The following is a 15,627-nucleotide window of genomic DNA, read 5'->3' as shown; positions in this document are numbered from 1 at the left end:
TTAAACATGTATAATATGGCCTGGCAAAGTGATTGGGGTGCAAAAAGGAGGAAGAAACACGAAAACCTTCATGAGTATACATACAGACACCAGAGGGCAATTACCCATTGCCTGAGACTCAGATGTATGCAGCAATGACTGCTGAAATGAAATTAAGCACAGGAAACTGCATCAAAGAGCAAGGAGAAACTTTTGAACAGTCAGAGACACTTAAGTTCAGACAAAACAGCAGTGCCTACATTTGATAAAAATACACAAGACACTAAAAAAGTATACTTCTAGGAGCAACTTATGCCGTATAATCTAAAACGCATTTTCTACTTCTATCTTCTGAGTCAACAATTTCAGCCAGCTATTCGTTATTTTACTATTGTATATAAACTAATTAACATTTCTACAGTGCTTATTATTAAAGAAACAGACTGATTTAAGCAAATCTGTTACAATAAATGATAAAATGTCTAGTATTCTAAATTATATCAGTGAAACAATACAAAAATAGTTCTGAACAGATAAACTGCAGCTCAGAAAGAAACTGCTGAATGAAGAACACAGACAGAGTTGTGAAAACAAAAGTTCAATTGTTTCTTTGCAAATGTCAGTGATATAAAGTATTGTATTAAGGATATAAAGAAAAAAACCATAAAAATACATTGATACTTAAAATAAAAATGCAGCTGCTCTGCATATTGTCAAAATCCCACTTTCAGTTTGGCATCAAATGAAAGGGCTATGCTCTTCAGCGTTTAGAAGAATGTATTTGTATCTTTGGTCCAACTGAGTACAGGCTGCTGAAAATTGACATGAATTTGAAACAGCTCTTGGTATACACATTTATTTTTTTTTAAAACATTTTATTCTTCAGAGGCCCATGTTCACAGCCAGTGCAAACGCAGCGACAGTCTGCAAATGGAAGTCCCACCCACTTAGCAGGAATCACATGGCCAGGGTTTTGTTGCCTGATATAAGCCATGTGCATGCACAGGAGTACACCTGTTATGCTGGGCTCATTATTACTCAAGTGTCACCCATACTTCAAACTAGAGCTGCAAAAAAAAAAAAAGTGAGATTTACAGTACGTCAGCTACTCCATTGAAAATGCCCATGTCTTTATTGCCCCTCAGGCAACCTCCCTTTCGTGCTATGCTGTGAGAGTATTTACGTGAACAGCTGCCATGCTGTAAATTTAGACCCTCACCCTCCTAACTTTTTCATGTAGCCCACAGAATTAGGATCTGTCAGGAAAAGGTACATTTAACAGTATATTAGCGAATAAGCACCCTTAAACAAAGATAGTAGTGTTTAAAACCCAATGTTACACATGCTGACCTTCTCCAGCTGCAGCTATAGTAGCAAAAGAGGTTAATCACTGCCAGCTGATGGCACAGCTCTTTGCTTCTCACTGGTCTTTCTCTGTCAGACTACACTACATTAGCAAACAATGGTTAAAACAGAGAGTCCTTCCTAGCCTGCTTTCACTGTAGGGAAATGCTGAATGCTGACACAAGCAGATCAAAAGTGACCTTAACCCATGAGTGATCTGCTAGCAATCACCTCCTTCATTCCTGCTGTACCTACAGCTTCCCAAGCTGGGCACTGGGATGCCAACAAGAAAAACTACAAGCACAGCAGAAGCTAAAATTCATTCATCCTGCCAGTAGCATTGCACCTACCAGAATTCTCTATAAGCTGGGGGCCCGAATAGGCATAAGAGCTCTCACTGACAGCAGCATGGGCAGAATTTCTAGCAGATCTGTAAAACTGGTTGTGAAGAAGATGCTTCTCCATAATTAAAACCAATATAAGGACAGATGCTTGCGAGATTTATACAGTGGTAGTCTACTGCAGTATTGTGCAAAACATCACAGAAAACAACACAAAGGTCTTGGCTATAGTTTCAAGCTGGGCAAATTCACCTCAGGATGACAAAACCACAGCATAACTGCTCAGCAAAAATAAATACCCCCTGTCATCCCTCCCTCTCCTGACTCCACCAAGGACTGAGTCATACATTGCTAATATCCCTTGCTTCCATTTTTTATTTTATTTCTGTCTCTCTCTAAGAAAAGTAAAACTTTTTGTCTGCTATTACATTGGAATAACATATAACAGCTAAGGAGACGACCCATATGGCTCTTCTCAGATACCATTTTTAACTCCTATATTATTTCAGGAGATCAACTCCATGCAGCAAGGCTGGGCTGAATTTTTGTAACATGCATGTTATTAACAGGTCCACTTGAGGAAAGAAACAGGGTTGGCATGAATGGAAATGCATGTCACAAATGAGGCTAGGGAAATGAGGCCAGAGTTGAACCAGTCTCCTAGGGAAGACATCCTAATCAAAAAGTACATGTGCATTTGAAATGTAGCAAAGCACAAATTAACACTGCAGGGCTCTAATTTAATATTGTCTGTGGGGGAGACCTTCCCTGCAGCACTCTTTCTACTGGAATAGCATCAAAATTGGGGAGGAAGAGTCAGCAGAGGAGGAAGAGTTTTATTTCTATGTTTCTTTTGGCTACCAATCTAATTAATGGCAATAGTTAATTAGATTGGTAGCCGAAAGGAACTGAAATAAAATTCCAAATTCTAAAGTTATGCAACTGATTTGTATTTCTTCTCTCTTCCATTTGGGGCTCAGTGTAAGGGCAGGTACATTCCTTATTTTCAATTGGTTTTGCTCACCTTGTCTGTTTGTTCCAATTTTGTTACCTTTACTGAATCCCAAATTTCCTAATGCAGCTCCATTTGCTTTGGATTTGAACAAATATTTTGGGCTCAGCTGATATTTTCAATGTCTGTCACTTTCTGAAGAATCCCAGATTTTTTTAGAAAATTATCAGATACATTTAATCCTTTGTTTTAACAGACAGAAATACCATGCTCCTGGATTCATTTACGCTACACTTACAGGAAATAAATAGGCTCTAACTTCTGTTATTAAATATAACTAAAACTTATTTTTTAAAAGAACACTTACTATTTTCCAAACATCCATGTATTTTATAATGTATTTCTAGCACACAGCTTCCTGTCAATTTACCATCTTTGCTTAATTTCTGTGAATATCTGAAGACGGTCATATACATACCTTTTCTCTGGGTTTAATTAAAACAGACAAATGTCTTAAGACCAAAGGTCCATCTAGACTGTAAGTGAAGTTAACATTTTCAAATGCTATCATTCCTTGGTTAGGCCATTCCGGTGGAGGACGTTTGTTGGTCTCCCACGGAGCTTCTTTTTCAAGTTCTGTGTATTCCATTACTCGTTCTACTGATATCATCTACAGGGAGGAAAGAACACATATATACATGAACTTCATCCTATTGCATATATAGCAGATATTGCACACATATAAATGTATTTTGACTACATAGATTCAATGTAAATTATTCCACCGTGTTTCTTTTAATCACAGATGAGAGTATTTGGTGACATTCTATGCTCTCTTTATTAAACTGAAAAAGTGGAAAGAATGCATCTCATGTCCTACTACAGATACAGATTTACCATGATACATAAAATCATACATAAACATTCATTTCTAATCAGTGGAATTAATTACAAATCTAAATTCCTGAGAGCATTGGCCTAACACTTTTTGAGCTGGCAGGCTTGGTGCCATGACCACTTCCCTGGAGAGCCTGTTCCAGTGCCCAACCACCCTTATGTTGAAGAACTTTTTTCTAATATCCAACCTAAACCTCCCCTGGCACAGCTTCATGCCATTCTCTCAGGTCCTGTCACAGAGATCAGTGCCTGCCCCTCCTCTTTTCCTCACAAGGAAGTTGTAGACTGCAATGAGGTCTCCCCTCAGTCTCCTCTTCTGGCTGAACTGACCAAGTGACCTCAGCTTCCCCTCAAGGCCCTTCACCATATTTGTAGGTTTCCTTTGGATGCTCTCTAACAGCTTTATATCTTTCTTATGTTGTGGCTCTCAAAACTGCACACAGAACTCAAGGTGAGGGTGCACTAGCACAGAGTAGAGTGGGACAATCACTTCCCTTGATCGGCTCACAACAGAATTAGAGAGGAAACGTTCTTGACTCCTTTAATAACAAGAATTTTTGATAGATGTCCACTTGTCAAAGAAGTTGATGCTAATCATAGCTCTATAATATCATCACCATTCTACATCAAAGCCAGCTTAGTGAATGGCAAGCCTTTCTCCTCCAAAGTATTCCTGAATCACAGCCTCGAAGAGAGAAACTTGGTATATAAGACAGTTCCACACACACATCCAAAACTTGCCAACTGGTATGAAACAAACTGAAAGCTTTCTTCCCATTTCTCATCAAAGTCTGTCACTACTAGTTTATTCATGTGTGAAAAATGTGCTGAAGAAGCAACGTGCTAGCCAAAAGAAAAATCCCCTTATGTTATTATTATTAATTTTATTTGTTATTAAACATGGTTTTGTAACTTCTACAGAAGGACTACACATATTTCCTAGACTATGGACAGCAAATTGTAATTTAAAGGAACCTTCAGTTGTCAACACAACACAAAAAATCCCAGGTTTATGCTCAGCATGTTCTTTTCACAGCCTATTTTTCTTACATATTAACTTTAGAAAGTAAACAGGCAAACTAGAAAATGCTAGTAAATATTGTGAATTGGTAGAAGGTGTTTTATGTTATATATTTGGAAAACACACAACCTTCTCAGGTGAATATAAACAAATACTTTCAAATATGTGTTACCTAGAACAAATTAAGAAGATACGAGCCTTTACAACAAAATCACAGGACTCTAAAAATGCCATGAGGAATATAAATTCTAAATTGCAATCATAAATAATAATAAATTACAAATATCAAATATGAAAAAAAAATTAAATCTTCCTTATAGAGAGGAATTCATTTATTGTAATTTTAGCAAGTTGCAATGCAATTGTCTACACTATAACTAGACAGTCTTCTTTCCGCTGTAAAGAGAGATTATAAAGCCTCCCTTACTGTGAATGGAGAAGGACAGTCCCCGGATACAATTCCTCTTGAAAAATATTCAAAATCAGTCAGACAAATTATGCCCTAAGATAAGCTATTTTTCTTTATGGGCTGTAGAGTAGCGCCTCAACTGCCTGATAATAAATTATTACCCTAAGTTAAATAAGAAGAATCTCATCCTTAAGCATCGTGTCACAAGGACGAAAAGTAACCAGGAGAAAAGGAATAAACAAACATTACCAGGTTTTCAACTTCAGCACTTTGTCTAACACCCCACTGGAATGTTCCCATGAGGGTGATTGCATAGGATAGCGCCAAACCAACCTGCCCCGCATTCAGAGCTGCAGAAGAGAGGAAAAAGAGACTCAAATAGGTACACTGGTAACTACACAAAATCCCAGTTAAGTTCACTTTCATGAGATTCCTTACATGATGGAAGCATCACAGACAGAATTTTATTTGGTTACGTAGTACTCGCTATCTGTAAAATGACCAGCTCCAGGCAGAACAGCAACTTGCTGCATTTCTTTTGTACATTTTGGAAACCGCCTATTTGAGAAGATAATCCCAATTCTCCTTGGCCTAGCATTTTATCTGAGGTTCAGTCTCAAGACCAGACTTACACAGCCTGTTACGGTCATCCCTATCTGGCTGAGTACTAGTTAACTCTTCACTTTTTTTCTAAGGGAATTAGATAAGCCCCTAAACCTAAGCAAAAAAATTAGCATAAAATGATTTCAAAATTAGTTACGAACGCTCACATCAACTTTGTACTCCTGTAAGCGATCAGATAAAAATAACAGGGCAGAATATTTCTTCCCCTTTTTATAAAAGCATTTACTGTGCTCAGTGGGTCTACTCTCACAAAATACATGGATTCTGTCTGCCCCGATATTAAGCATGATTGTCCTCTGACTTACTTGAACTTTATCCTAACATAGTCCTATTGACTTCAAGAGAGCTACTCCTTATCCAGAGGCAAGGAAAGATTCCGGACCATTGTTTTGACTTGTCTTTTTGCATTCTACTAACATCAAACCTAGCTCAAAATTTGCAGTGTTGTGCAGTACGGCATTCAAATTTTAAAACACACGTGCATATACAGAACTTATCCAAAGAAAAAAGAAAAGAAACAAAACCAGCAAATTAGCATTAATTTTCATGTCCAAGATAATTGTTTCTTCCTATATGTTTTAGATTACTATCTCATTCTAGTACATGTAACCCAATTACATCCTGGATGATGCATGCTCTAATGACAGTTCATGAGTGACAGTGAACATAAAATGCATTATTACAAGGCAATTTTCTTTCTGAAACTGGCCTATTCCACTGATCCAAGATAGGAGAAGAGCATCCCTAGGAACTTTAGCTTGCCTTTTGACCTACTGTACCACGTGTAGAAAGGAAAGAAGTTGTTAAGAGGCAGCTCCATGGGTGTTTCAGTATGAAAAGCAAAGCCCTGTAGACCCAAAAAAGACAGACAAAGGTGGGGAAAATGAAAAGGATTTATTTGTTGTTATCGCTCTGAAAGCCAGAATCTCAGAAGTGAAGACTAGAGATCTTCAGGTTTGTTTGCACATTTGGGGATGATGACAGATGCATGCCTCAGTTCGGAAGATGTATTTGCAGGAAAGCAGATACAGCCCCAATGCCCTAGACTGAGGAAGAGATCATGATCTAGAAAGAAACATTTAACTTAATTACAGCCTTTAAACAATTAGAAACAGAAATCTGTGAAAAAGAATTAGACAATACTATACATGGTAATTACTAGGTGAACTTTTTCTAACATCTGTACTTACTGTTGGCGAGAAGCAGGGAACCAAAAGCAACAACTATAACAAAAATGGCACAGATGGCATCCAGACGCACAGCAAACCACCTTGAAGTCGTCAAAAACAGAAACCAGGCCTCTAAAGTGTATTTTACAAAGACATAAGACAGTGGATTGTTAGAACAGTAAGCTGTATAATTATTACTAAATTAATTCATGATAATATTACAAGTTCATTGAAAAAAAAATTGCCACTTCAAGTGCATGTCTGTATGATGATCAGGATATTGATCAACTTTCCTGAAATGGTCTAACTTTGTTTTCACACAAATAGCAACCACAATGGCAACCACAGCTAGTATAACATACAGTAATAGGAACAAAAACAGTCAAGTCATGGTCAAGCATGGTCCATTTATTTTAAAAGTGAAGCTTCTTCTGAACTCTAGTGGACTCAGGAGTCTTAGGGTGCCTAAGTACAACTACATTTACCATAGGTGTACTAGAGTCTACAGGCTTTTAGCTAGAACGTATCACATCACAACTGTCAGAGCCAAGTCTTTAGAGGGCAGCTCCAGCTGATTAAGCTCCTGTAAGAGCTACTCAGTACAGCCAGTTTAGCTACAGAGCTATTCAAATGACTAGGTGCACATATTTACTTTTGGGGAAGCTCACAGGTGGACATCTCCACTGGACACTCACATCCAAGTGTTCACAATTTGGTGCCAAATTCCACCCCAGATAGATATGCTACAGTACAAGATACAGGAGACAGAGGAAAAGACATTGCAATCCAGAAGACAGTGTTTGCATTCAGGGCCAAAACCAGAAGTCAAGTAGCCATAACAAAGTATGACATTATTTATTGCTTAGGCTACAGTCAGATGAATTGTTCCAGCTGCTACCAAGTCACAGCAGAAGGTTACCATTCCAACCCTTTCTGTATTGCTTGTCATTATTTCATGTTAAAGATCAACTCAGTTTCAACTGTTTCAATGTTCCTTAGCCTAGTGCTGGGAAAGATTCAAATTAAAAAAATCTCCCTTTTATAAAATAAAGAGTAGGCAAGTCCGGCTTTTAAGCCTGATCATCTTGGATAGCCAGATTATGGAGTGATCAAATTAATTCAGCCAACAGAAACCTCCATGTAACTTCTGGAGAGCAGCAGAGGGTAAGAGTGAGGATGACAAGAGGCATCCAGCTAAGGTACAGAGCTGGTAACTTAGTCCCATTTTCATCAACCCTAACTGCAATATGGCTGACCACACATTTAGCAGCTGGTTGCATTAAACAAGACATTTGACATGGTCATACACCTGGGCGCACAGAATGACACAGGCAGGAGGGAGTGCTGCACCAAATCTCAAATTGAATTCACCATAATTTAGTTACCCTCTCTGAAACCCAGAAGCCAAGTGGCCCTGGAAACAATTCACAGTAGCTTCCTGGTGACATTAAAGGTCATTTTTGGCACAACAGTGTAGTTGTAAGGCCAAGAAATGGGATGACGCTTGGGTTGTAGATTTTTCATCTCCAAGGTTTTGCTCCATTGATCCAGTTGTCTGGGAAGGCGCCCTAAACTTGAGATGGGTCATTTTGCAACATCCCTATGTAAGTGGGGTCACCGTGCATAAAGGAAGGAATATGACAATCATGGGGACTAACAAAGACGCATCTGAAGATTCATGAGCCTACTTATAGAGATAGACACTGGCAGAAAGGAAACCTGGGTTTGATCAAATCTCAGCATGCCCTTTAGATGTTCGTTACCTAAAATTTATTTAATACTGAATTCATAGGCATGCATAAAAGTGGTTCAAAGCAAGTGTCCTGTGTCCTAGGCTCCAGCCACAAGTGCTAACAAAACCCTTGCTGGTTGGGAGAGCCTTCTGCAATTCAATAAAGAATTTAAAACTCTTTAGGAGACTCCAACTTTATGAGCTAGCATGAAAGGTATCCTCTTACATCAGCTACTGCTTGCTCACATTTAGTATCAAAGAAGCATTCAGGGTGAGAAAGGAACTTCAGGAGATCTCTAGTTCAACCTCTGCTCAAGCACAGTCAGCTCTGAAACCAGACCATGCTGCTACATGCTTTATGCAGCTTAAGTCTTGAAAACTAACATGGATGAAGCCTGCACAACATCTCTGGGAAATCTGTTGCTATGCCTGACTGCTCAAGGTGAAAGTTTTTCTTGTGTTCAGGTTAAACATCTCTTGTTACAACTTATACCCATTTGTTGCTCTCACCACTATGTACCATGGTGAAGAGCCTTTTTGTCAACATCCTTGCAGGTACTGGAAGGCAGCTATTAAATCATCTGTAAGCTGCCTCTTTGGCAAGTTGAACAAGTCCAGTTTCCTCAGCCTCTCTCCAGAGAGAGATCTCTTCCGTTAGTACATTATCCTGCTGGCACCTCCACTGAGGGCTAACAAGTGCTGAGAGGGATGATTTTCCTCATTCCCTGGCTATGCTCCTGTTAATACAGTCCAGATGTTGCTGGCTTTCTTTGCTGCCCAGGCACATTGCTGGTTCATATTCCCCGTGAGGACCAAAAACCTCACACACACTAAGCAAGTTGGTGTACCCCAAATACTCTGGTGGGAAAGACACCAAGACAAAGCGTGTAGGTATGCAAAAGAGTATGATAATAAGCATTGAAACTTGATCTCAAAAGCAGGTTCCTGATCTGGCCAGGAGGGGTGTTATTTACAGTTTTGATAGGGAGACGCATAAAATTGACTGGAAAATAGTGTGTTTTTGTTCCTTAGATCTCACCGTAAAATACACAAAAAGTATTTCCTCTAAAGGTCATGGTCCTCTTTTTTGTATAGTGAAGCTTGTATGTGCAGTTTATTGACTAAAGATGTCTTCTAATACAAAGCTCAAAAACAACTTTGTCTTCCCTCACTATCAGCTACTGTTACATTGATCTGGTCAGATAACTGGCAACTCAAAAATATTAAGAAATGGGAAATTCAAAGCCAGAGGTGCCTCCCTGGAAGATACACAGGTAACTGGGCTCAACAAGGAGGTCAGTGTGCACAATTCTACAACCTGTGATAAACTACTTTATCACAGAAAAGGTCAACTGGTCTTACCTTTTACATCTATAATTTACAAAAAAGCCAGAGAACATATTTGTATATATGTTACGACAGAGAAAATTCACAATCTTACCTACCAAACACAAAATTGCACTCTTGCACTCTGCTGCATCTTAAAAAACACTGTAATAGAGAACATTTAGTTGACAGAAGGTAAAGAATCACAGTGCAAGCCTGAATTACATTACTTATGCTTGCAGAATACTAATATTTTACACCTTCTGGTCATGTTAATACCATATATTAGATTTAAGCCCTGAAAGCTGCTCAAAGTGAAAAAATAAGTGAGATCCATAAAACTCTTCCAAGGTGATTTATAATAATAATCTCTGCCCACTCCTAGCACTACTAAATATTAAATGCTTCATAATATAGCTTGTTTCATCTCTCCCCCCCCTCTTTTTAAAGATGGAATCCAGGAAAACGTGAAAAATTATTCTTTAAGTATTCTTAGCAGGCATACTTTCAAATGTTTATCTTATACATTGTTAAGACATACGCGTGCGTATCTCAAATTACATTACAGCCCAAAGTAAACTCCCTAAATCTAGACAGATAATAACGTTTTTGTTCTAATAGAGAAATTTTACCCTAAAGAGACAAACGCACAGCTCCTACTGATTTTAATGCACATTATACACATGTCGCTGAGGGCATAAGATATTTGCCTCCTACAGTGCAAAGTATTTGATTTTTCACGTCAATTCATCACAAACCTGAGTGGAGGTCTTGGTGTGCATCAAATAATTTTTGAAATCTTTCCTCTGCTTTCAAAGCCCGAATAGTCCACAGACCCTGGAGGGATGACGACAAGTGGGAGAACACTGGACTTCGAGCTACAAAGGGAAATAAGAGTACCTTAACAATAGCTGAAGGACAACATTTAATTCTTTTTGTACCACACTAATCTTTAATCCTACTACTTTATATTTAACCATACAAGTTACTCTACTGCATCCTTTTAGAATAAATATGCAGTATCTTTACCTAATGTCCTCTTACTCAATTAGAATCAGTCAGACAGCCAGGCAGATTAATTTATACAAAAATGCCTTACATTTTTAACAATTGCTGTCACTGAAGAAATTCCTTAAGTTTTATTAATGACATCAGGTACCCATGTTTGTTATTCAAAATGCTTAGTATTTCATATCGTAGTCAAGCTTAAGTCAGGCACAAGAGTCAGATAAGGTCAGAAACATCATTAGTATGTTCATGCAAGGTCCCAAAGACCAGCAGCTTAGCATGTTCTTTATTTACAGATAGGTTAACTAACATACACAAGGTTTATCATTATGCAAAACAGGAGTTAAGCATGTGATTCACTAGTTGAGAACCAAGGCAATAAGGAAGTTATTTGCATAGCAAAAGAAAAAAAACTTTGATGGACTGTCTATAAAATAGTAGCATTTCGCATAATAATAAGCAGGGTTCAAACTAACATTAAGTCCCGCCAAACTACATACTTGTGGATTCTAGACGTTTAATATCTCTTGAAGTGTCTAAGAAATATCGTCGAAGAAAAATGAAAAGAATAAATAGTGGAATTAAGGGGATGAGTATCCAAGGAATCACTGCCACAGCCACAGCCACCACACCAAAAATCTGTAGGAGAGTCTGGAGCACAACAGAAACAAAATAAAAAACTCTTTGCCAGAAGAATTTAATTTAGAACAAGTATAAAACCATTTAACACGCTATTCAAACACTTAAATATTTAAACATAATTACCAAATTCAAGAGTGGATGCACTGTATAACATATGAGCAACATCTACTTTTAAGCAACTTGGAAAATTTACAGTAGTACCTAAATTGACTAACTGTGCAGTTTATGGGTTTTTTCTGCATTATTTTTTCTTTAAGAAATGTCTTTTCAAAACTGGTTGATTGAACATTACTGCCTTTCTTTGTAAACTATTTTGTGACTGCTGTAACAGAGTAATAGATGATTAATGTAACAGACAACTAATCTTAATTGAACCCAAAGTGTTACACGCTGCAAAAAGTGTCATTAAAGGCTAGTTTTACCAGGCTTACTAAAGAGTATGATGTGAATAGCTGGGGTAAACCTAACTTAACTCTTAGAAAACTAGATATAATGTGGAAAGAAGTTCTGTTGCTTACGACAGTGGATCCTGGCCCAATTTTCTGAATTCAATCCCGCATTTCCTGTAGACCCTTTCATATCCTTCATCAAACTTTCAGTTTGAATACACAATCAAAACCATCATCTGCACACAAATTTATTTCAGAACACTAGCTGTGCATGTATATTTGGCAGGATCCTTGTATACTGTAATTAAGGTGTGCTCATTTGCTCCTTAAAAAGGGGGCAAAAAACCCATACAAGAATAAAACCACCCTGTACAAAAACAAGACAACTGAAATCCTAGCTCAGGACTAAATTCCTGTCTTACTCTCATTAACAAATTAATTAGAAATTTTTTCTAAGAAATTTTCCATTTCATGGACTGTAGAGGAGCCACCTCTTCATCATCACATACAATGCATATGTGGATTCCAGCTGAATTTTATGGTTGCCTGATTTTTAGATCCCATTGGTGACTACTGGGTGCTGAAAATGCATGTCTTGCAGCAAAAATGCTTCCATCCCTTTATCCGTGCATTGAGTTGGAAAAGTTAAGCAACACAGAAACAGATCAGCTGAGATCAGATACCAGAGAGCCACCTGGGTCTTCAAACACTTTCAATGGAAATGCCTACGAAACCTTGCATTTCCTGTTGCACCTCTGGTAGCCCCCACGCACATGCTCTGAAGTCAAAACTGAGCACAACCTTTACCCCTAAATCTGTTTTTTTTCTCTTCAGGCTTCTCTGACTTTATCCTAATTTCACTTGACCAAACAGCAAACCCACACACCTTATATATTATGACTGCATGAGTCAGCACAATTTAAGTTCAGCTCTAGACAAGGTCTTAGCTTATGATAGAAGATTTAGGAGTGTAACAGCCTTGCAATCTCATAGATCTTGAAAGCACATTTTAGGGTCTCATAAATCAATTAAGGAAAATAGCTATAGGGTAGGAGCTCTGAAGGAAGCTGCATTACCACTACACTGCTCATCTGTGGGTTAAGGTGTTGACAGCATTATATTGTTTGACCTTCTAGATACATACAGTAGATCACAAACATTTTACCTAGATTTCATCAGGAGGAGGTAAGGTGGCAATGAGAGTGCATGGTATTTCACCTAGATCAATTATGCACATGGCTATGTCAGCACAAAGCGAAACAAAGTACCCTGACTCCTCACCAGCACTGCCAGCCCTTCTCTACCTTCCACTTCTCTGGCATTCTTTAGAACCCTGTAAACGTATTTCCTTTTTACTGTGGGGTGAGGAGAAAGGAAATAAAGATTCCAGACCTACAAATTTGCTCCTGTCTAGATCCCCATGTTCCTCTGTACTACCCATTATCTCTGCCAAGCCTGCCAGCCATCCACATGCTGGCTAATTTCTAAAGGCTCCCTCACCTCCATCCTTATCTGCAGAGGCTGAAGTCCATTCCTTCCTTCTGACAAACTCACTCCCGAATCTGCATTATACAACTGCTGCCTTCTCCTTCTCACTCCGTCACTTCCTACACAGTCACAAAAAAGCTGTTTCTGAAGTAGATAGTCTCCTCATACCATCAGCCACAAATCCGAAATGAAATGTTGAGGAAAGCTGCTTCAAGAAAAAGAATTCTGAAGAAAATACATGCTTCTTAATAAAAAATAAAAAAGCTAAACTGAAGTTTTAGTGATGATAACCTACAATATGTTGCAAAGTGCCAGTGGGGGTGGGAGTGGGAGTAAAACTATTAAGATCCAGCTTATGTAAACAAAGCCTTGCTATGGCAAAAATACAGGGAAGGAAAAGATGGTTAGGATGACTAAAGTAAAAATCTGACACCGCCTTTGGAAGGAATTTTAGATGAGCCTGCACCACCTTATCATTATAAAAATTTATGATAGGGTGGATCAGTCATGTGTGTTGGTTTTTTTTGAAAACCAAAATTGCATATAAATTAACTCTTAATGAAGTAGTCCAAAAGCCAGACACAACTATTTGTAGACTGTAATCATGTAGTTACTGCATGAGGTAAGGCGAAGGTTCTAGCTCCTGAATTTCACAAGAGACAACCAACCTCTGCGGCCGGAGCCTACCCCAACTTCTAGTAGACTGACTGCATGCAAGCTGGAGGACCCAAGATCATCACCAGGCTGACAATATTAATGAGTAGTCTGACATCTCTTCTTCCGGAGACAAGCAGTGAGGTAGGTATTCAGTTTGTGCAGCAAGAAATGCTCAGGACTGAGTATCTAGACTTCGCCTAGCAGAATCAGCTTACAATTGAAAATTGCATCAGAAGGCTAAGCAGGCAAGATTTTCCTACTTTGAAGAAATATGGCCTACATAACCAGTATCTTTTACTGTTAGGGCTTCTTATGGTTTTCTTAATTTTAGTATTCAAAATGTAATGACTGCGCAGAAAATACAGTCAAATTAAATTAAAAAAAAAACAAACCACACCAAAAAACCAAAAACCAACCAAAACCAAAAAACAGGAGCTGATGAATTACATTTTAAAGCTATCTGCACAGTATTTGAAACAAGGTCACCTTACACAAGAGACAACAGGTGCACAAGCTAAAAAGATCTGGATGGTTCCAGGAAAAGACCATGGTTTCCAAATGGAGACACATTGTCCAATGTCCACCTTCAAACTTATTTCCATTTCCCTGGAGAAAGATGAATCTCCCACACACAGTAAGCACATAGTCTATCCCTAGAATGCAGAACAGCATGTGCTGTTTCTGTTGAGTCATGCTCTTGCAAGAGTCCTGAGAGATTTTTCCTCGTGCTTTGGTCAGTCACTCCATTTACTGTGGCTTAATTTTACTTAAAAATCTCCTCTTTTACTGGAACAAGCATACCCTCCTACAACCCTCTGGGGAAATTAATGTTCTGATAGGACATTCACTTGCAAAACATTCTTTCCTTTTATCGTTTGACAACCTACATATTCATAATTCTTACAGGTGCTGAGAGTGATATCCTGAAATTTTTATCTCTAACAGGTCTTGATCTAGGAATAACAGGTATTTCTGTACCACAATCACAGAACAGAAAAACATTTAATGCCAGATAAAGAAACCATAAGAAAGAAAAACCCTAAAAATCTGAAAAAAACATGGCCATTACAAGCCAAATGCCATACATCTATCACAAGCTGTAAGTCTTACCCTTTGTTACAGAAATTACACCATTTATATAAGGTTAGAAATCTTATGACAAATTGTAAGCTATTCAAAGTAATTTAGTAAAGTTGACAAAACAAAAATGCAAAGCAAAATTTAAAGTTCAAGACGTCTCATAAAAATGTGTATCTTTCCACCCCATAGATCACTGCTCTTTGGTACCAGTTATACGCTGAGATCAATATTTCATGTTTGGCTTAAGTACTTCTATAAAAAGGCACCACACCTTCATGTAGAACCCCATTTTGAACCCCTCAGATCTGCTGGCACATTGCTCTAGTGAGAACTTAAGAGTCCTTTATCTTCTCTTGAAAGCCCCTATAAAATACCTTTCTGCCTTCTAATAAGCTCAAAAGTGTCAGATATTTGAGGTCTTCCATTTTCTTCCATTTTAGAAAAACAAGGGGTACTAAGCAGTCGTGTGTCTCTCTCTGGCTTTCAGTGCCAAGTCATCCACATGGGTTTGACAGTAATGGTATAGAACCTACTACCATAGGAACCACACTCTTCTGGACTTGCAGCTG

At 38.3% G+C, this 15,627-nt stretch overlaps 1 protein-coding gene across 5 annotated transcripts in view; it reads right to left on the bottom strand.

The window, feature by feature from the left end:
* The window catches only part of ABCC4 (ATP binding cassette subfamily C member 4), a 146,074-nt gene that overhangs the window by 33,259 nt on the left and 97,188 nt on the right, over positions 1-15,627 (bottom strand). For all 5 annotated transcript variants that reach the window (XM_027645455.1, XM_027645466.1, XM_027645492.1 and 2 more), the window contains 5 exons: positions 11,303-11,453; positions 10,553-10,672; positions 6,758-6,868; positions 5,193-5,293; positions 3,095-3,286 (listed from right to left, as the gene is read on the bottom strand). In XM_027645455.1, the coding sequence (XP_027501256.1) occupies positions 3,095-3,286; positions 5,193-5,293; positions 6,758-6,868; positions 10,553-10,672; positions 11,303-11,453 (675 nt within the window). The remainder of the gene's footprint in view (positions 1-3,094; positions 3,287-5,192; positions 5,294-6,757; positions 6,869-10,552; positions 10,673-11,302; positions 11,454-15,627) is intronic.

Source organism: Corapipo altera, unplaced genomic scaffold (assembly GCF_003945725.1).
Source record: "Corapipo altera isolate COAL_440 unplaced genomic scaffold, ASM394572v1 0, whole genome shotgun sequence".
Classification (NCBI taxonomy): domain Eukaryota; kingdom Metazoa; phylum Chordata; class Aves; order Passeriformes; family Pipridae; genus Corapipo; species Corapipo altera.
This window is presented reverse-complemented; position numbering and strand designations above follow the sequence as displayed.